This window comes from Natrix helvetica, assembly GCF_964273705.1.
Source record: "Natrix helvetica genome assembly, chromosome: 2".
Taxonomy (NCBI): domain Eukaryota; kingdom Metazoa; phylum Chordata; class Lepidosauria; order Squamata; family Natricidae; genus Natrix; species Natrix helvetica.
This window is the reverse complement of record NC_138552.1, coordinates 232019239-232041096: the sequence shown is the minus strand read 5'-3', so window position 1 is coordinate 232041096 and position 21858 is coordinate 232019239. Positions and strand designations below refer to the sequence as shown.

Below are 21858 nucleotides of genomic sequence, written 5' to 3'. Positions count from 1 at the left end.
ACTCTGATTTCCTAATTATTAGTTTCTATGCTTCTTTAAAGAAGCACAAGCCTTGTCATAGCAAGCTAAATGTCTATGGAGATTCTCGGTCATCCAAGTCATGATTGTCCCAAAGGTGCTTTTCCAAAAGGCAACTGTTTTTCCTTGAAGATGCTTTGCTGTGAATCTTTCCTACAAAACTGTAATTTGGAAATGAATAAACAGTCCTACTAGTTATCCAAGTTATTTTTACTTCCTGCAAGATGACCTGGAGGAAAATAGTGTTAAATTCTCTTGGAAATTTCATACTTGCTACACACAAGCAGATGGGCTAATCTAGGGTCAGTGAAATCAAAAGAAGAACGAATATAATTCCCTCTCCCAATTAATTGATAGACTGCACCAACTTTATCCTCCAAAATCCTCCTATGTTGTCTTATTGTCTTGCATATGTGTTCCTGGGAAGGATGACCTGAGTACACTGGGAGTGTATGCCAAAATTATGTATTTCCAGCAGGGTCACCCAAGGCACAGTCATTCCAGCTAAAGCAAGTAGGTACTATATTGGGCAGTAGCAATATAGGAATGTGCTAGAGCAGTGGTTCTCAACCTGTGGATCAGGAACCCTTTGGGGGTTGAACAACCCTTTCACAGGGGTCGCCTAAGACTATCGGAAAACACATATTTTCAAAAAAATATAGAAAACATAAAATAATTTTATGGTTGGGGGTCACCACAACATGAGGAACTGTATTAAAGGGTCGCGGCATTAGGAAGGTTGAGACCCACTGTGCTTAGAGGCAGATAACCGCTTTAGTTTCAATGGCAAAGGCATCAATTCATACTGCAGGACAAGATAATGGCAAACAATTCCTATATTTTTATCAAGAAAACCACATGGATAGAAAATATGGAATGTTTGATGATATAGGGCCAGATGATGGTCCCTTCAAGTTGGATGGTACTCAATATGCCACTAAGGAACAACTGAGGATCTTCTGGGGTACTAATGGTGGTTATAGTGTTTAGATTAAAGCTTTTGGGACATTATTTGCCTACGTTGTCGTAAATGAAAAGAAACAGGAACTCAAAACATAAGAACCATGAACATAGGAAAAGTTCAACCTTCCAAGATGAAATGAAACAACATAAATTGACATTGTAGCCATCAATGAATTGAAATAGAATAATATTGTACTATAGGTGACGCTCACTTAAAAATCGTAACTGGTACTGGGATGTTTTATCACTGAGCCACATGGTCATAGTGTCACATCATGAGACCACATTGCTTAGCAACAGAAATTCTGGCATTTCTGCTTGTTATCATTAAGCAAATAATTGCAGGCTGTTAAGCACAGACATCATGTGGCCACCATTTGCTGTTGGCTTCTCCATTGACTTTGCATGTAGGAAATCAGAAAAAGGAGGTGACAAATGATGATCAGATGAGTGCAGGGATGCTGCAACTATCATAAGTACAAGGATTGATAATAAATACCACTTGTTCAGAGTTGTTATGCGTTTAAATGGTTGGCGAATGAATGGTTGTTAGGTGAGGCTTGAATCTTCTGGATCATCCATAAAGAATTACAACATTCTAATGTAGAGATTATTAGACTACTGATCTTCACTATTACTCTAAATGTTTTCTGAAGTAAACATGATTGGAAAACCAGAAGCTGAGAAAAATATAAGGTGCATGAGTATCATTTCCAAGGCTTGAATCCAGATTGAAATGGATCTAATGTCTTTTTCTCAAAATGTCTGAATTTGCAAATTGCATGTAGCACAGCTGTTACAGTTGTTATGTAGAGTTTGCACATTTGCTTCTTTTCATTTGCAGCATGATTCATTTCTGGCAAGATATATTATTTTTAAACATTCCCATTCAGTGTTCTTCAGTGAGCGATAAATAGCTAAGTAGACATGGGTTAAGAAGACAATTAGTTGGCTGCTTCAAAACTTTGCCCATGACATAAAATAGTATGAACGGAAATTGATTCCACATCACTGGGCCAGATACAACTAGGCACTGCATTGGCAGTTGTTTCACAATTAGAATAAAGTTTATCCTGAAAGCACTTTACAACCCTACCATAATGCAGTTAATGGGTCTCTAGTGTGTCTCAATCATATCTACAATAGCTCATTCACAATTTGAAATAGCTTCATTTGCAGACTGGAAGAATCCTGCCAATTCAGGGTAATCTTGAAAAGTTAACTATTGTCAGGCTTAATTAATATTTGAATGAAAACTATCAAAATATTTAGAGCTGCAGACCTCACCCCAAAACATCCCGGGAAAGAAGACTGTTTCCCAAAAAAGAACCTATATGGACATGTCAAGCCTGAATCTTCACTTCAGAGAGACTATTTTATTTGAGAAAGGCACTGCAGTAATTAAATAAAACTACTTGGTGACTATTAATGCCACAAAATAGAAATAAGCAGCTCTTTCTTATGTTCAAAGACACTATATTTATAGCTTTTGCATTCAAGTTTCGTTCCTGCCTGTTTTGTAACCAGTAGAATTAAGTATGGGAGCTAATTTTGTCCCACAGAGCTGAGTGATGAACAACATTCTAAGTATCTAAATTCATTTCTGAGTACTCGATCAATTCTTTGATCTCAAATACCTCAGGTGAACCGCATTACAGGTTCACATTCCATTCCTCACTCTTTTTTCCTCTGCTTAGTGCAGACAAAACAAAATGCATGTAAGCAAGTGGAAGCAAAACTTCAAAAAAATTCTCCCCAATGCACGAGAGGAAGGAGAGACATAAACAGCTTGCCTAAACTTAAGTTGTATTAAACAGTGCAATTCTCTAATAAATAAAACATAAAACTCTTATGTACTATTTGTTTACAAAAACTATATGTTGCCCATCTTCAGCAATTACGTCTGGTCAGCACACAATACAAAGCCATAAAATCTAAGTACAAATACAAACATAATAAATGAAAAATATAAAAGACAAAGCAGCTCACACAGCTTGAATCACAGATTCACCTGTATCAGGCTCCTCTGATAACCCAGATCAAGTGTGCACCACAACAGAGGAGCCATGCCTCCTGGATTTCACAAGATGGCACTTTCACTGTGGGTACCAAGTGCATAACCAACATTTCTGAATCTGATGGGATGGGCAGAAACAACTGAGGTGGATGGTCACCTAGCCTTGTGCAGTGTAATTTTGAATAATGTTTTATTATTAAATTAAACTTCTATTATAAAAAAAGTAATAACAAAGTTTGGAATGCACTCAGAAGCCTACCGGCACACAGCAGAAGTATTATATGAATGAACTCTGGTTCATCCAATACTTCACATGCTGGACCATGCTGGACCTGCATGTTTTTCAAGGGCAGCTTCATTCAGAGTGCCTCCAATGGTCCAGATGAGAATTCCCTAAGGCAGGGGTGTCAAAATCACATTGTCGTCACGTGATGTATCGTGACTTTTTCTCCCTTTGCTAAATCAGGCGTGGGTGTGGCCTGTGCGTGACGCATCCAGTCCATGGGTTTGACAGCCCTGCCCTGAGGCATAAGTGAGCAGAGCCTCCAGATCCAGACTGTTTTCCTCTACCAAATGTATGCCTTTTGCAAGTCTAACTTTTATAAATAACTCATGTGTTTACAAACAAAAGCTAGGCTACTAGGTTTTGCTATTTGTACTACATTCTTGAAAAATATGTAGAGTTTTATTATATAGTATTGTAGCTTTAAAAGTGTAGCAGCAGAAGCATATTAATGTACATGGAGACAAAAATAATCAGGAGAGGGAGAATGAAGTGAACTGTAGCTCATGAAAACCTATGCTTCAAAATAAAATATGTTAGTTGGAAAAGTGCTACCAAATTCCTGATTTGGCTTTAAAATTGAGTTCCACAAACCTTCCACCCCACCCCCACCAATAGAAAGGTAATACAAATAGATTTTTAGTCCCACAGAAGTAAACCCCAAAGCCTTTTATTTATAAAACCATGCAATGCTTCTTAATGGCATTTTTTCAGGCCAAACTACTTTTCAGTTTCTTCCTTAAAGATTCATAGCTCCTAAAGAATTTTATGTAACTACAATGCTGAATCAAGATTTGAGGAAGTTTTATATAGCTCTTAGAAAACACTTAAACAAAATTGATAACAATTAGCAGCAGTTTGCCAATAAGAGAACAAATGTTAACCTGTGAATAGCTGATACTGGTATATATAAAATACAGATTCTTCTGCTATCCATAACTTTTCTAAACCATTTTTCTTCCTAAAATAGAAATCATACAAGGCACCAGCATTACAAAACTACTTCAATTGTTACCACTAAGAGAATACTAATGTGAAGTTTGCATCATAAAATTTTAATCACACACACAGAAAAATCCCTATTCCAGAATCATTGCATAATTCATAGAACATAATCTTAAATAAGATCACTTAGCATTTACCGTAGAATATGATGAACTATTTATTTCAGTCAATTCTTCATATTTAATATAGAAGAACAAAGGACAAATATGTTGTTTTACTATTTTTATTAGTTACAGTGATAAGTGGAATGCTAACTGAATTTATTTAATTTATCCTCTGTTTTATATTACTGTAAAACAGCAATTTAATGGACTGTTTGGGGGAAAAGGTGACTATTAAATCTAAATGTCCATTAAAACCAAATTTAAGTGACTTAGGTAATTTACAGCATTTATATAACTACATGTTTTTGTATCTTTTGAAATTAATTTGTCAGTTGTATAATTACGGAATTATATTGATTACATAAATTGATGCAAATGGAAATTATGTCCATTGTCCTGGCAGACTTTGGAAACAAACTCATTATCTACAAGTGAAACTGAATCATAGCTGTGGTCTGTTGAATTTGAAGTTCAATAAATGTGGTATGTTAAATCAAGGTTTCACTGAAGTAGGAGTTCCATTTATAGAATGCAATCTATCCGTTTCCAACATAGGTACACAAATTTCATTTTAAAAAATTGTACATTAATTTAGTTTCAGAAAATAATTCACACTGTTTTATTCTTCCAACTGTAATATTAATCTATGGTAACAAAACAACAACAAAAAAGATTCAGAACTGCACCATATCAAACATGTAAATGAAGTAAATTTACTATCTATTATATAATAAAGAAGTACTATTTACTATCATAAATTAGTATATTCCAAAGCAATTTCTACAAAATTCTTTCTAATATTAGCCAAGCGAAGGTACTATTTTGTATAAAATATGTTCTTTTTCAAAAGTATCAACTTTATCTCCTTATGTATCAAAGTGCAGTATACCCCAACAAAGTTTCTGTTAAAATAACTATCTAGCATATTTTTAAAGTTCTAATAAATCATTTTGTGATTGCAAAAATGCATATTGCAAAAAGAATCACAATCAATTTCCTCAAATAGTTCTTCACCCACCTGTTTGTTAAACAGAAAAGGAGAAAAGGGGGAAAATTATCAGAATATTATACTAGCAAAAAGTAAAAGAGAAGCAGAAAATTCTGATTTTATTTCCCAAGTGTACTTCTATTATAATGTCCTGGTCTTTATGACATTACACGCATATGATCTAAATAGTTTTATGTTGCCAAACATGTATGTAGTGTGTTATTTCTAGCTATTCATCATCTACCATTGGGGCTTTGGGGATCCATTAACCCCATATCAGATCTCTGAATTGTTCATTTTCTGTGTTTAATTCTTATCACCAATTAAATACTAGTTCTTGAAATTCAGCAGTTCATGAAAGAGAATAGTTATCCCTTCAATTCCATAATGAAATCTGTAGTCAGCTGGAAATAGTTTGATAATGTCTTTTGCACATCATGTGCCAAATGTATGATAATTGAACACCAAATGCATTTCTTTTAAAGGCAGTACGTATGATAGCATTTCTATTCTTCATCATTTGAAAAGCTCATATCACTAGTTATGTCAAGAAACCTACCTAATTATGATTGGACAGAAAAAAGTAGTTTCTTAAAATTTACTGCTTATTCTTTAATTGCCTTCAATATTTCATGTTTAAAAAACAAATTATATCAGAACATTTAAATCACTAGTAAAAAGCCTTGATTTAAATCAACTTGATTTAAATCAGAATTTTTAAAGAGCAACTGTCATCTCTGTCCTATAGCAGCTCCTCCTCTGAGCTGCTATTGACTCAGCAACAGTCCCATTCACTTTAATGGGAGGGTTAGTGATGCGACAGTGATACCACAAGGTGAGAGATATGGCAGGCAACAGATGAGAGGATGCACGCTAACAGCCTGTCTAAACAACACTCCATTAACTATACATTCTATTAAATGTAAAATCAATAGAACTATTTATTGATATCTAAAGAAAATTGAAAAACAATGATAATATGAAATACAATTTCAATAAATAACTATAAATCTAACTACAGTTAGAAAACAACTAAGGCTATTAGCCAAGGAAACCTTTCAGTTACTTGTCTTCTACTTCTTTACATTTTTATAATTTCAGTTATTCTGAAAATATCCTGGGTGGTAGCGGTAGTGTCGGGTGGACTGGCTAACCAGCGCACTCACCCACGGCTAATTCCTCACAGCAGAAATGGCAATTAAGCCTCGTGGAGTATTCCCCAAATAGAACGGGTATTGACTCCGAAGCCATTGACCTAATCATGGAAATCCAGGGTGGTGGCGGTTGTGCCGGTAGACTGAGACCAGCTCACTCACCCACGGCTGAAACGTCCATTGGTGTGAAGTCCTCTAAGACTGACCGATGGGAGAGTTCAAGTTGAAAAGACTTCTGGACCACTGATGACCAGAGCCAAAGTATTTTGTCTCTTTACGGCAAGACTGAGTTGAAAAACTGGGGCTCAGATGAGCAGAGAAGGTGTGGCTAAAACTTCTCAACTCAGTCTCTGGGCAGAAAGACAGAAGTCAACTCATACTTAGATTCTCTGGTCGGCACACTGGAGAATATGTGTACATCTTTACAGGCACATTTTTCATATCCATGAACTCTGATAGTTAAACCCAGATGTGTTAATTCTAATTAACTAGCCTTTGATTCTGCACAATGTATTAAATAATCCTTTGAACACAACAAATGCAATGCATATCTTGCCTATTATTTTTAGATAAACCATGAAATATCCATGAAATTTTAATTATTAAGAAAATATTAGCAAGAATCTGCCAATTGTTAGGAACACCATGGGAGGTGTTTAGAATTTCTCCTTTTAAAACTTATCAAAATATAGTATTACCTTCAAGCAAGATAGACATATCTAAAAAGAGGACAAAAGCTGAAGACCTCCAAGCATTATTGAAAAGGAAAAATAAAGGATTCTTATTGTTAATTTGGTTCACTGAAAACAAGTTTGTTCTGAAGTAAGCAGAGGTCACGTGGGAATAAATGTGAACTCTACTTTATTTTGTTTTTCCTTGAATAATCTTTGATACTTTCCAATGTTTTCAAGAGATGAACTTGTTTTTGTGGATTATAATGGACATAGGTTACCTCTCAGTGTTGTAAATACTTAGCACTACAAATGTCCATCCTAAAACTCTGCAGACATAACTCTTACTATTTAATTGCCCATCTTTCTAAACTGAAATAATAGAAAAAGGTATTTAGCTATGTGACTCATTTTCTAATTGGTATTATTTAAGTAAAAGACTTTGCATATCTCACTTTCCACAAATCCCACCATAAAAAACCTGGGCCAAACTTAAGTGCAAAAGAAAGCTCACTATATGCACAAAGGATAATCATATGTTTACAAGTATTCAGTTATTATATTCATTATTTATGGTAAGTATTGAAGACTTAAGTTTAAGTGATATACCTTGGACCTATTTAGAGTATGTGTCTCACACGTGTATACAGTACATACTACCAGATGAGAACCATCAATACTATCAGGTAAATCAGACTAGGAAATGAATTCAACGAGAATAATAAAACTTCCTTTATTATTATTGACTATAATAATCTTGCAAGTCTGGTTGTGCTGTTCCCTCTTCTCTTTTCTCATACTCCAGTGAACAGGAGTGGCATCTACCCAAATTGCTTCTGAATCTTATCTCATTACTGAGGGCTTTAAAAAAATATTTCAGACTTTTGGTGAAAGTAACAATCCTTACATATCTCCTTATGTTTTGCCAATATAAAGACTTATTACATTTTCAGTGGCCCCAAATATTTATGAATGCTACATTTCCAAATATAAATATTAGAAAATTAATCTAATATTAATTTAATTACCTTTCAGGAGGAATTACACATTTCAAAGGCATCCCCTCATTGGTTAGTCTCTTTTTTGGAAAGAAAGAGTTAAATTGTTCCATTTATTCCCCAAAGATCTTAATTCAACTCAATAGTGCCATGTTTTATTTAAAACATACTCTCTCTGAGTAACCACTTGTTCTAATTGGCAAGGCAAGGCAGGGTCCCAGAAGCACATAGCTCGTTACGTTCAGTTTGGATTACAAAAACACGGAACAAACTGCATCAAAATTTACAAATTAACAGCACAGGAGTGCATGACACGGACGTGGAATTAGATTGTAATATGGAACTAACTCGATAGGGAAGGTGTGGAACAAATCACTAGTGTCTTTATAAACTCTACATGAGCAAATATAGAAAGTAGAGGATAGTAGGGGGTTTTCATAATTCAACAAAATCACTTATTTAAAGAAAATAAATCTTTTCTATATACTCCTGTATATGCCATGCAGAAGATAAAAGTTACTAAAAAGTTTATGAAACTGAAAAACACCAGTCATCTTTTTCTATATTCACATTGAAGGTCTGAACAAATCTTTTCACAATTAAGTGATATCCTAAACACTTTTATCTGTCTGAGAACTCACACACAAGGGACTAAATTAGAACTTATGTTTCAGCAAACCATGTAGAGAGCAAGGTTAATGAGGTAAAAATTAGATGAACACAATATTAATAAGATAGACACAATAGAGACAGAATCCATTTGCCAAGGAGGAGGGGAAATCACTCTGTCACATGTACCTCTCTATAAAAAGTTTTCTTTATGCTCTTCCTCTATTTGACCATTGGGGATAAATAATGTTTGTCAGCCATCACAAAATTAATGTGCAATGCATTAAAAAAATAAACTAACATTAAGACATTAACGAGATGTTATATTTCTGCTATTTAACATAATAAGCTAGATATTTAACATGTCTGCAAAATAAAGATTCCCTAGAACTGTACTATCAAAATATTAATGTAAGAATGTTCCTAATTTTGTAAATGACAATATATTCATGGAACTGGCATGTTTCCCAGTTAAGACCTGTTGTGGCCTGCCAGCTGTCAAGAGAACTGATGGCAGACTCGGACGATGAGGAAGTTGGGGAGGAACCTGGGCCAGTTTTGGAGACTGAGGAGGGCTCTGATGATTGCTCTGTGTTGGAAACTGCCTCTCTGGTGGCTGGAAAATATCAGACAGCCCTGGCTCTATCTCTGCTTCCAATGTAGAGCATCCATCAGAGGCTTCCTCAGACTTGGACGATAAAGAGGTTGGCGAACTTGGACCAGTTCTGGAGTCTGAGGAAGGCTCTGATGGATGCTCTGTGTTGGAAGCAGATAGAGTCTGGGCCATCCAACATTTCCCAGCCACCGGAGAGGCAGCTGCCTTTGGAGGCTGAGATAATTGGGGAGGAAGAACAGCTGAGGCCTGTTCCAGATGTGCGTATGCGCAGAGCTATTAGGAGAGGAGAACAACTGAAGACAAGGAGTCAACTTGGGAAGCAAGGCATAGGTGGACGCTGAATGGCGCCTCCCTGGCTGAGAAATATATAGAAGGAAAGGGGAGTGGTGGCTGTAGGAGGCAACCATTCAGATTTCAGAAGATTTGGCTCATCATGTTTCGTGCCTCAGAGACTGCTTGCCAGAACTTAATTTACAGCTTTGTCTGGAAGCTCCCAGCCTGGCACTTATCCCAAGGAACTGATAAGGTCTGTTACTGCAGTTAACTCTTTGAAGGATTATTGCCTGGACTTTTTGGTGTGTGAATGCCATTAATTCACAGGAGATAATAAAGAGGGGTTTTGGGGGACAAGGAGTCTGTCTCTCCTTTCTGCTAAAGCAGGGTCAGAACAAGGCCAAGGTATCTGAAGGAATATCTTCTCTTATTTCATTCAGCTATCAATCTGAAACCAGCATTAACTCTTCCCTGTTTCTCTTACTAGAGATGAAATAGATAAATTCGGGAAGCTACAGTCCCTCTAAAAATATACATCCATTGCTAGAGAAAAATCTTTCCCCTCATATTTAAAATATCTTACACATTACTACATTTTTTATCTGATTGCATCTTATACAAATGTATGATTTTTAATTATTTGTAATTTTATAAAATTCCCTGGTATCAAATGAGATGTAAAGCATGGTATTTTAAATAAACAGTCCTCCTCAACAATGTAAAACAATTACTTGCATTTAGCTTTTCAATGTACCTAAAAATTAATCTTGTTGAAATTAACCCGGATGCAATGAACCAAATATTCAGGATGTTTTTAAAGAAGATGTACACACCGTGAGGATACTGTAAACATGGATTTCATAGCTATGCATACATAGTCACGAGCTACATTTATTACCATTTAAAACAACAATCCAGCAATATTTTTAAAAGCATGTTAAATCAGTTCAATATAAAATGGACAAGAACACAAAGTTCTGCCAGATTCTTACTGCTAGGCAGAAAATGACTTCAGCAACAGTCCTGCACCAGACACTCAACAGGCTACAGCTATAGTAAGTTTGAATGCTGTTAAAATAGACCACAAAGCATAGGCTTAATGGAAAAGCACAAATTGAGATGCCAACTTCTATCAAGCTTTAAGGCAAGAAAAATTGTACTACAGCCCATCTAATCAGAAGAGGATGTTCTTGAGCAGACAGCTAAGAACACAGCTATTCCTTTCACAAAATGAGACTAATGGTCGATTTTTGTACACCCAAAAATTTCTAACTGCTAATCAGAGCCTATTAAAATGTATCATATGATGGAAGCACTGGAATATTCTAGCACATTGAAATTATCAGCATTACATCTAGAAGCAATTAATTTAAAGAAAGCATTAAAAGAAAAATATTTTTTTAACTGAATGAGACAGCGGCTAAGATTGTCAACCTTACAAGATAACAAAGTGTAATATTTTAATATCAACAACTTCCCCAGAATATTTCCATGTTACATTAGAGTCTGCTCACAAGGCATATATTAACACAATAGGTCTATGCTATAATAACAACATGGACCATTGAATCTAAAATCAGTAAAAGGGAGGGGGGGGGGGAAGAATGTATGCAAAGTTTTGCTATTATAGTAGAAAACAATATATTTAGCCATTTAAGAGATAATCTGATACAGGTAGTTCTCATTTAAGAACCATTTGAGGTTATGATGTCTTCCAAAAAATATTACTTATAAGTCAATGGTGGGATCAATTTTTTTACTACCGGTTCTGTGGGTTGGTGGGCATGACGTGGCTTGGTGGGCCTGGCAGAAGGATACTGTAAAATCTCCATTCCCTCCCCACTCTAGGGGAAGGCTACTGCAAAATCCCCATTTCCTCCTGATCAGCTGAGACTTGGGAGGCAGATAATAGATGGGGTCGGGGCCAGTCAGAGGTGCTATTTACCAGTTCTCTGAACTACTCAATATTTCCGCTACCAGGAAAGGAGGAGCCACGTCGTGATGACACAATGTGCGGTCTTGACACTCTGAGACCGCTGTTGACACTTTTGCCACTGGATGGTCCAGCTGGACCTAAACCGTCCCGTAGAGATGGTGACCAGGAAGACAAAGGCTTGCTGGTCTCAGGGACATCGCAAAGTCCCTGATTGACCCAAGGGAAGTTCTTCAGGCGAGCAACAGGCAGCACCAGGCTGATGAAGTCAGGACGGCTCCGGAAGGAAGAAGTGAAAAGAGAAAGTGAGTCCATCTGGTGAGATTTTTTTTCTATTTTGGGAAAGACTGCCCAAAGAAACCTTTTTTTTTTAAAAAAAAAGCCAAATTAGATCCTCAAGCAAGAATTAAGCTGTGAAATTAATTAATACTGGATTGCATTGGAAAGCTTTTTTTTTTTTTTTTGTAACCATATTTTGTGGATTGCTCGTAATGTTTTTCGTCTCTTCTCTTAAAGTGAACGGATCAACCTTTTTTCCTGCTCTTTGTTACTTTATTCTTTGATTTCTGGACTAAAACCTTCCTTTTTATTTTTAACAATTCTTCCTATTACTTGTTATTAAATTTTATTAAAGAACTTTATTCCATTTAAGCCTGAGATAGTAAAAGTGAAAAGTAGCAACAGTGCCACTCAGAAGTCGGAAGCTGGAGTTTTTGAAACAATGTAGCTCTTATTTTTCTCTCTCTTTGTTTTCACTGACTTTGTAGTTGAAGATTTTGTAATTTGTTTATATAAACTGATAAAGAGCCAAGGGCATGAATTGTTTTTGCAGGTGCCTGTGAGAACTTTTTTGGCAGGGGAGAGAAAGGGGGAAAAAACAAAACAAAACAGAACCCTTCTCTTTTGAAGAGCACAAAAAAAACCTTGTGCTTAAATCAACCTAAAAGTAAAAAAAAATTTAAGAGGCTTAAAAAAATTTTTTTTAAGAGGCTGGGAAGGCTAGAGTGGCAGTGGCTATTAGTTTTTGTTTTGTTTTCTTTCTTCTTTTTTGGAAACATGGATCAATATTCAGAGGAGGAAACCTTAAATTTTCAAAATATTTTGGCTGGAATTCAAAATTTATTGGAAGGATATGGGAGAATTGAGAAGAAGTTGGAAAAACTAGTATTCCTCTCATCAAAAGTTGAAGGGGTTGGAGCCCCAAAAACTAAAGGGGAGAATGAAGATATAGAAGATAAAGACAAGACAACAGATGAATTTACTAATGGAGCAAATATGGGTGAAAGTGGAATGAAGGGAACATGGAAGAGGGATTTCGACGAATTGGAGCTTTACCCCAGATTTCAAGATACAGAAGAAGAAAAAAGGGTAATGATGATGGATTTAAGAAGAGAAACTCTTTCAGAAAGATTGATAACCAAAAATAAGGTAACTTAAAATTAGTTAATCTTGGTTGAGCAATAAGTAGGAATTTAGTAATTTTTAGATTGTTTTAGATTGTTATTAAATGTTTATTCATCAACAATTAAATAACTATAATTAACAATAATGGAATGATAATGGATACAACTTAATGATATATATTATGTACTGTTAAACTAGTAAAAGAAATCTGGATATAGATTGCAAATTGTGACCTGGGAAAAAGACCTATAAATTTTACCAACAAACTTCTATCTAGGTTTTGTCATAAAGGTGTAATTTGGGGGGGGGGAGGGTTGACGAGAGGAGTTGGGATATAAATAGTAAATGACTTTTAGCTAATTTTAGCAACAACAAGGAAATGTCAATGGAAATTGTTTAATAATATATACATGCTCTGGTATTGGTAAAAGCAACTTGGATATAATATTCTAAACAGCGGGGGGGGGAGCTTAGAAACTTTATTAATTGATTTTTACTCAGAATATGTCATAAAAGTGTAATGTTATTGGAGGATTTTTGAAATAGCTAACAAGTGCCATTATGCGGTTGTGTTTTTAAGTATGAATAAGTTCAGGCAGAAGCACGTTCAAATAATTGTAGTCAAATAAGAATTGTGATATATTGATGGTAAGATATATAAAGATTTTTGATTTAAAGGGTATAATCTATTATGAACTACAAGTAATGACTATGGAAGAAATGCACAAAAGTTATTTGTAACCAATCGACACACTTTCTACAAGATGGATTGAAAGATGGTTCTTTTTTTTGTGTTTTTGTTCAATTAAAATAAAAAAAATCTTTTTAAAAAAATATATTTCCGCTACTGGTTCATCTTAACATTATTAATTTTGTTTTAGAAACTTTTGTAGTTTATTATTAAATTAATGCAGCTCTCATTTTCCAAAAGAGATTGCACTATTTATAGCACATCAAGGCCCTCATGTAGCTTATATGGAACATTGCGTGTTTTTCTGTAAATGTCTTACAAATTTAAAACAGCTATTACAAATTATCTTTTGTTTTCAAAAAAGATTTCTTTTGTTTATCTCTTATGATATTGACCTATCTTCCAACATATACTGTATACTAGATAGCCAGGAGATTATATTATAGAGGCTATTTCCATACTTACAACAAAATGGTTGTAAGCAGAGGACTACTTGTATGCAATGCTAAGTCACAAGTGGCAGCTAAGTGAAGGAACAAAGGAAAATAGGTGGAGCATGAGAATAATATATTAAGTATATTAATATTTTTCTTGAATTATTCAAAATTATCGTTAAAATATGTTATTATAACATTTTGACTTTTTTTTGGTAACTACAGGGCACATGCAACTATAATAAACCTTCGTAAAGTTTTAGTTGAAAGGAATAAAATTATATCAATACCTAAATAATAGTTTTATGTATTCTGAAAATCCAAAATGTGGTGTAATTATTACATTTAGTTCCTTATTTCTAGGCATGTACAGAACTTGGATTCAAAGGGTAACGTTAATTAATTTTGTTGTTTACTAACCTTTTTCATTGTGTGGATTTCTTTTTTCTAGAAAGAAAAAGAAAATAAAATCAAGATAACAAATACTTAAGATATTCTTCATACATTAATAAACACGGAAGCAGAGTAAGATTAAATATGCAATTGTTTGTTTAACTACATCTGATACAAAGATCATAGTTTACCAATTTCTACCATTCCAGAGTTCTCTCTCTCTCTTTCTCTCTCCATCTCCCTATCCCTATCTCTAATAAATTGATAATAGGTGAGAACAGTTTGCATCCAGGTAACTTCCACCATGTTTGGCAAAATGTACATTTCTTTGGCATTTAACGTTCAACTTGGCAAGATTAAATAACCATATTTTAGAAAAGTAGTTTTTAAGAGCTACTAACAGAAGACAAATTTTAACAGTAATGTACCCAAATTAATATGGTAATATATGTATTTACTTAATAAGCAGGAAACTAAGCAACCAATACATTGTAAAGGCAATCTTCAACAAACGACCACATTTGGAACAAGAATTTCTGTTGACCTTTTTGCCACAATTGTTAAGCAAATTCTGCATTGGTTAAGTAAATCACACGGTTGTTTTAAGAGAATCCAGCTTCTCCAATTGACTTCGTTTGTGAGATGCTGGCTGGAAAGTCGCAAATGGCAATCATGTAAGACCAGATACTGCAACCATCCTACACACATGCTGGTTGCTAAGCACCTGAATTTTCATCACATGACCATGGAGATGCTAGGGTCATAAGTGTGAGGACCGGTCATAAGTAACTTTTTCAGTGCCACTGTAACTCTGAATGGTCATTAAACAAACGGTTGTCAGCTGAGGACTATCTGTAGTATCTGTACAAACTCCTTAACAAGAGCCTCAAAGTTTGGGAAGGTCAATTACTCTAGTACCGTGATAGCGAACCTATGCCACACATGCCGGAAGTGGCACACAGAACCATCTCTCCTGGTACACGAGCTGTTGCCCATTGCCCTTCCATGTTCTGGTGCACCGGCCAGATGGTCTTCACGCGCATGGGACCGCCAGAAACCAGAAGAGCAGCTGCCGGTGCACATGCACATGCTGGGTGGCTGCTCTTCCTGTTTCCGGTGCAAGCATGCGTACTGGCCAGCTGCTCTTCCGGTTTCCGGAACCTCCCGTTTCGGCACTCAGTGCTGAAAAGTTTCGTCAACCCTGCTCTAGCATATATTGTCTAATACTTAGAATCTAAATCTATCAATAGATAACTTTAATTTGACATCAGAGTCAGAAACTTGACCTATTAGCTCGCTGCTCAATCCTTCAAAAGCATTTAGAAACAACTTAATGTAAGTTTCTGAATGATGGTTGGCTTTATTTTTCAGAATGTATGCCTCCTTACTAGGGCTGAGACAAAATGACTGGTCCAAAGTCACCTAGCTGGCTTTGTGCCCAAGGCAGGACTAGAACTCAATCTCCTGGTTTCTAGCCTGAATCTATACCACTGCACCAAACTGGCTTTATTTGCTCCCTTTTAAAAATAATCTTAGAATCACTTATCTTTTTCTTCTAAAAATGGTAGCACAATCTACAGTTCCAGATTAGCATATGGCCTCTTTGCTGAATTGCAGTTTAACATGACAGAATGGAAAAATTATTAAACAAATATGATAATAATATTAGCAGTACTTAAATTAGAATTTACTTAAATGTAAACAAAGTAAATGTAGATGAAGTAAATTTATGCTTAGCTAACTCAATTTACTTAACCCTGAACCTAACCACAAATCAAATGGCCACCCATCAAACAATAACAAAAAAATTATATGCTTTAAATATGTTATAAGGTTTTAAAAATCATAAGGGACAATCAAATCCGTATAATATCGCAGCATCTTTTAAATCTGTTTTCATTAATTGTTGGCTTATATTGCTGAAGGTAATAAATTCAAACTAAAAATCTTTGCTATGAATAAGATCTCAAGAGTAGTGGATTTAGAAAAATCTAGAACTACTGCAAAGTTGCACACCTGAAATGTTTATATATTCTGTTTTTGTTCACCATATATTAAGATAGTAAAATAGTGACTACTTAATGAGATCACAAAAACAGAAGGTCAAAAACACCTTATATATTCAAGAATTTAAAACAAAATTGTAGAAGGCAGGAGATGAAATTATTTGTCACCATCACTCTATAAATAGTCTATTGTTGAATTTATGGGACAAAAAGGTTCCTCTACTTACTACAGCAACCCCAACATTAGTGTTAAGGAACACAATTAAAATCTGCCTTACTGAGTTTAAACTTCTAAAATAATAAAATGAGCACTAAACTAGGTCTGCCAGAAGTTGACAAGTACAAGGACATTCTACTTTCTATAATCTTCAGTGAATGAAGGCTTGATTGGTCCCTGTGCAGAAGTGGCCTTTTTATACACATTGGGGACTGTTTCAAGAAACCTGAGCAAACAAATAAAGCACCAGGTGAGGAGAAGCTGGTTTCATGCAACAGATAAGAAACAGATAATCACCTGTAAACTCCAAAGGAATTGTTTCCAAAGTGACTGATTACTTTAAGGGAGATAAAAAAAAATCCTCAAAGCCAATTTTACACTGCACTTACCAGCAAAGCATTTGGAACACAGATTCATTGTCTTGCTGGACCTGGTGCAAGGGGAAAAAAGAGGAGATCTTAAAAATTCTTCATAGTTATTAATACAGAAGTTTAAAGAATAGAATAAGCTGAGAAGGTAAAAGACAGCAGAGCAAAAACTTTGATCAGCTATCTGGGTCAATGATTCAAAAACTAGCTTAGTAAGCCTAGAAAAACATTGGGCCAGCCACTTTTAAAGCACTGCTTTCCTGCACAGTTTTCTTCAAATGTACAAACAGGCTTTTGCTGTTAATTAATATTCAACAAATTTATAAATAATTGTTGGGCAGGGGCTATCACACTACACTTTCCATTTTCCCCACTAGGAAGCTAAATGAAATGACCATGAATAACACAAACCTTTGTCCCTTTTTTAATGAATAAAGGAAAATAGCTGCTAAAGTCAGAATCAATTACTTGCTCAGAAAAGACAAAATACGCAATACATTCTTATAAATTTTCTTTCAGTAGCAAGATTACAGCTGATTTAACTTACTTAAATTTTATAGCTCTCCAGGTCTAGCATGTCTATGCCTTGGAGCAGGTACCTTACAATAATCTATTATATCCACAGTATAAACTCAAGTGGGTTGAAAAGAAGTTTGATAGTTCTGTATAAATTCTATTAATCTATTACCCAAAAACAATTTCAGAGTGTATCTGCTTTTCCATTTATTCTATCATGTCACAATAGTCCTATTACAAAACATCAAATGCATAGAAAATGAATATATTCACATGGGCTGCTTCATACAGTATTCACATTTTCAACATGTAATTATTTGAGTACATGATTCTACATTCTTCTTTTTAAAGATTTTTTTTCTAAATGAAAGGTGTCTCTCATCATCGTAGCTAAAATTAATTTAAAGATAGAAGCCGCATAATAAGATTGTATGATTAAATACCAGAAATTCATGTTTTTTACTATTCCTTCTAGTATGGTAAAATTGCTATTGTGTTCTGAACAACTATTTTGTCTTATAACCAACAAAAGCATATTATGAAAACAAATAAGTTTCTAAAATGCAAACCTGATCTTCTTTGTAGCATGGCTATCTATTTTTCCTTGCCTGGATGGTTAAATGGCTGTTAAAATAAAATTAATTTCTACCATATTAATTTACTTTATATAGCAGAAAATGAGAGCAAAATGTTTTCTGCATATTGAAGCACCAGAAAAAACCCATAGATATTCTTTTAGAGGGGGAATTAAGACTAGGCCTTTGTACCAGGATGTTTGTATTTGTCAGTGTAGTGTAAGTAGTGCATGTACACAAACAAAGCATGTTTTATTAATAATTTGTGAATCAGAATAGCAGACTAAATCTGAGTCTGGTATACTCATTAGTGCCTTTTGCACAAATGCTACTGCTGAAATAGCTCACTATACGGTATTGGCGTTTCCTTGACCACGAAAGAAAGAAAAGGAAGAGTTAAATTAGCTCACACTAAAAAATATTCTTTTTAGATAAAGAAGTAGGACAATTTCAAATTTTACTAGTTATTTTTTCAAATCAAGGAAGGAAAAAAAAAATAAGAAAACCACAGCAGAAAAACCAAATTACCACAAAACTACTAAGTCTCCCCCAAATTTCTCTTATAATAAAGCAAAGTTTAAATTCTTCCTAATGTGCAAATGCAAATGGCCAACAGTTATATGAAAGGGGAAACCATACTATTATATGAAAAAGGAGAAAAACAAACTTAAAACAAAGCAATAAATAAGTTCTAATTTAAAATGTATTTTGGATTTATAATTAAAACAAAAAATGATATGTAGATTGGTATAATCTAATATTGTATTTCAAGAACTGCATATTAAAAATATTACTGCTGTTGAGCAAAACATTCATGTACTGAATATGGAGAAACATTTCCATGATGAAAAATATTATTGTATTTGCCTCATACTGGATCAATTAAAGACAAACTTTGCACAATTCAAATATCCTGAGTTATCAGTGAGCAGTGGTTCATATTAATATGTACATTATTAAATCATAGAAAATAATAAAAGAAAAAAACTATATACTTAATACACAATACTGTTAAAACTGAATAACTTCTGTTCAGCAATTTCCATTTGTGCTAGTTCACAAAAGAGCAATTAGATAATAAATTAATTTCTCAACTATATGACTTGCTTGCAAATATGAATTCATGGTCCAAGTAACGGGTTAAATCAGTCTGGTTGCCCTAGGACTGAGGAATCTTTTTCCTTGGCCTGGTGTTGTTTGGCCCCAGAATTTTGACAAGGTCTGGAACCCGTGAAGTCTGGAGCATGATGAAGTAGTAAAGGACAGTCCAAATTGACACAACGGTCACGAATCCCTGGACGGAGAAGCCAGGGTGGGTTGGACTCTCCCGCAGTGCACAGAAAAGGACACTTCAGGTAAGCCAATGGTCATTTTCCTGTGCACTGCTTGGAGAGTTCAAGCAACAGGACACAGCCAAGTTATATGTCACTAGGGCGGGCAGAAGGTCAGTCCTGGGATTTGGTCATGGAAACAACTGCCTGGAGAACATGCCTGCCGAACGAGGCTTCGGCCAAAGCATACATGTCCAATTTATAGTTCCTGATAAAGGGCGATGGTGAAGACCAGGTAGCCACTCTGCAGATGTCGTCAATGGTAGCCTGGGTAGCCCAGGCCGCGGTGGTGGCAGCGCTCATGGAATGAGTGGTAACGTCAAGGTACTGCCCTGGACTGATGTTCATATGCAGCTGCAATGCATGCTCTTAGCCACCTGCCGACCGTAGAAGATGTCACCTTCTTACCCAAGGAGCCTGGTTGGAATGACACAAAGAGGACCTCTGACCTGCGAAAGTATGCAGAATGCTTGATGTATATCCGCAGGGCCCGTCTGACACCCAACGTGTGCCAAACACATTCCCTTGGGTGGTTGGGGTGTGGGCAAAAGTTTGGTAAGATGACTTGTTGCACCCTGTAGAACCAGGTGTTGATTCTTGGAATGAAGGCAGCGTCCAGGCGCAGTATAACCTTGTCCGGATGGATGACACAAAGGTCCTCCCGGACCGATAGAGCCGCCAGCTGTGATATGCGCCTCGCAGATGTTATTGCGACAAGAAAGGCAGTCTTTAAGGTAAGGTGTTGAAGTGAAGTTGTATGTAGAGCCTCGAAGGGCAGTGAAGTAAGCGCCTGTAGGACCATCAATAACTGCTAGGTAAGATAATGGTGAACCACCGGAGGGCATAGGTTGGAGATGCCCTTAAGAAAACAGCGAACCCTTGATATTTTGCTGAGGGGCTGGGTCGGATCACCGGACCAAATGGTGGATAGTGCCGCCATCTGACAAAGAAGGATGTTGGGGGCGAGACCCTTGTCCAGGCCCTCCTGTAGAAAGTCCAGTACGCAGGTGCAGTGACTGGATCAAGCTGGAGGTTGTCACACCACTTGGCGAAGGTGGACCAGGTGGAGTCGTATATCCTGGTCGTTGAGGGGCGCCTGGATGCCTGGATGGTACGTGCCACCTCCTCCGACAGACTCTTACTCCTCAGGAGGTCCCCCTCAAGTGCCAGATGGCCAGCTGGAGCCACTGGGGGGTCCGGGTGGACAATGGCCCCCTGGCCTCCGCCCTCTCCGCAATGATTTTGCAGATCACCTATAGCAGCAGCGGGAGAGGAGGGAAAGCGTCCCTGGGGCCACCTGCATCGAAGGGCATCCGTCCCCGGCGAATGGAAGTGGGAGAAGCAGCGTTGGAGTTGTGTGTTCTCTCGGATGGCGAACAGGTCGATCACGGGGGTGCCGAAACTGCAAGACAACTGGCGGAACAAGACTGGATTCAATCGCCACTCTGTGTTGTCTATGGTGTCCTACTCAACCAGTCCGCCTGAGTATTGTCCATTCCAGAGATGTGATCGGAGCAAATGGATGCAATGTGACGCTCCGCCCACCTGCCCAGGGCCTCCGCCTCTGCCATGAGTTTCCTGGACCTGGTGCCACCCTGGCAATTTATATGTGCCTTGGTGGCCACATTGTCCATCATCAGGACGATGTGCTGATGCAGAATGTCCAGGTGAAAATGTTGCAGGGCGAGTCTCGCTGCCCGCAGCTCCAAGAAATTGATGTTGTAAGCTGCTTCAGCTGGAGACCACTTGCCCTAAGTTACGCAATGTCCCATGTGTGCCCCCCATCTGGCGAGGCTGGCGTCTGTCGTGATGACCACTCTCGCAGGTTCCTTGAACAGGGATCCCTTCAGTAGAGCTGTTGATTGCCACCATTTGAGAGATCTCTTCACGGTCAGGGGAAGCCGCACCATCATGTATGAGTTGCTCCTGTTGGCTCTCTGATGGGGCAGGAGAAGCCACTGCAACTCTCTGGAATGGAGCTGTGCCCAGGGGACAACAGAGATGCAGGAGATCATCTTCCTCAACTGTTGTGAGAGGAGTAGCACGGAGACTCACCTCAAGCTCAGAACCTTGCAGGTCAGGGATACTAAACTGTCTATCCTGTCCTGGGAAAGGAACACCCTGCAAGTTGAGGTGTCTATCACCGCCCCCAAGTGGAGAAGGTTGGTAGTTGGGGTGAGATGACTCTTTTCCAGGTTCAAAGAGAACCCATGACTCTGGAGGGACCTCATGGTGATGTGGAGGTCCCGTAAGGCCTGTTTCCTGGACGACAAATGGATGAGAATGTCATG

General features: G+C 36.8%; 1 protein-coding gene across 2 annotated transcripts in view; it reads right to left on the bottom strand.

The window, feature by feature from the left end:
- Nucleotides 1-21858, bottom strand: part of ZFAND3 (zinc finger AN1-type containing 3) — a 127045-nt gene that overhangs the window by 78672 nt on the left and 26515 nt on the right. For both annotated transcript variants that reach the window (XM_081940847.1, XM_081940848.1), the window contains exons 2-3: nt 17167-17207; nt 14582-14608 (exon numbers count right to left, since the gene is read on the bottom strand). In XM_081940847.1, coding sequence (XP_081796973.1) covers nt 14582-14608; nt 17167-17207 — 68 coding nt within the window. The remainder of the gene's footprint in view (nt 1-14581; nt 14609-17166; nt 17208-21858) is intronic.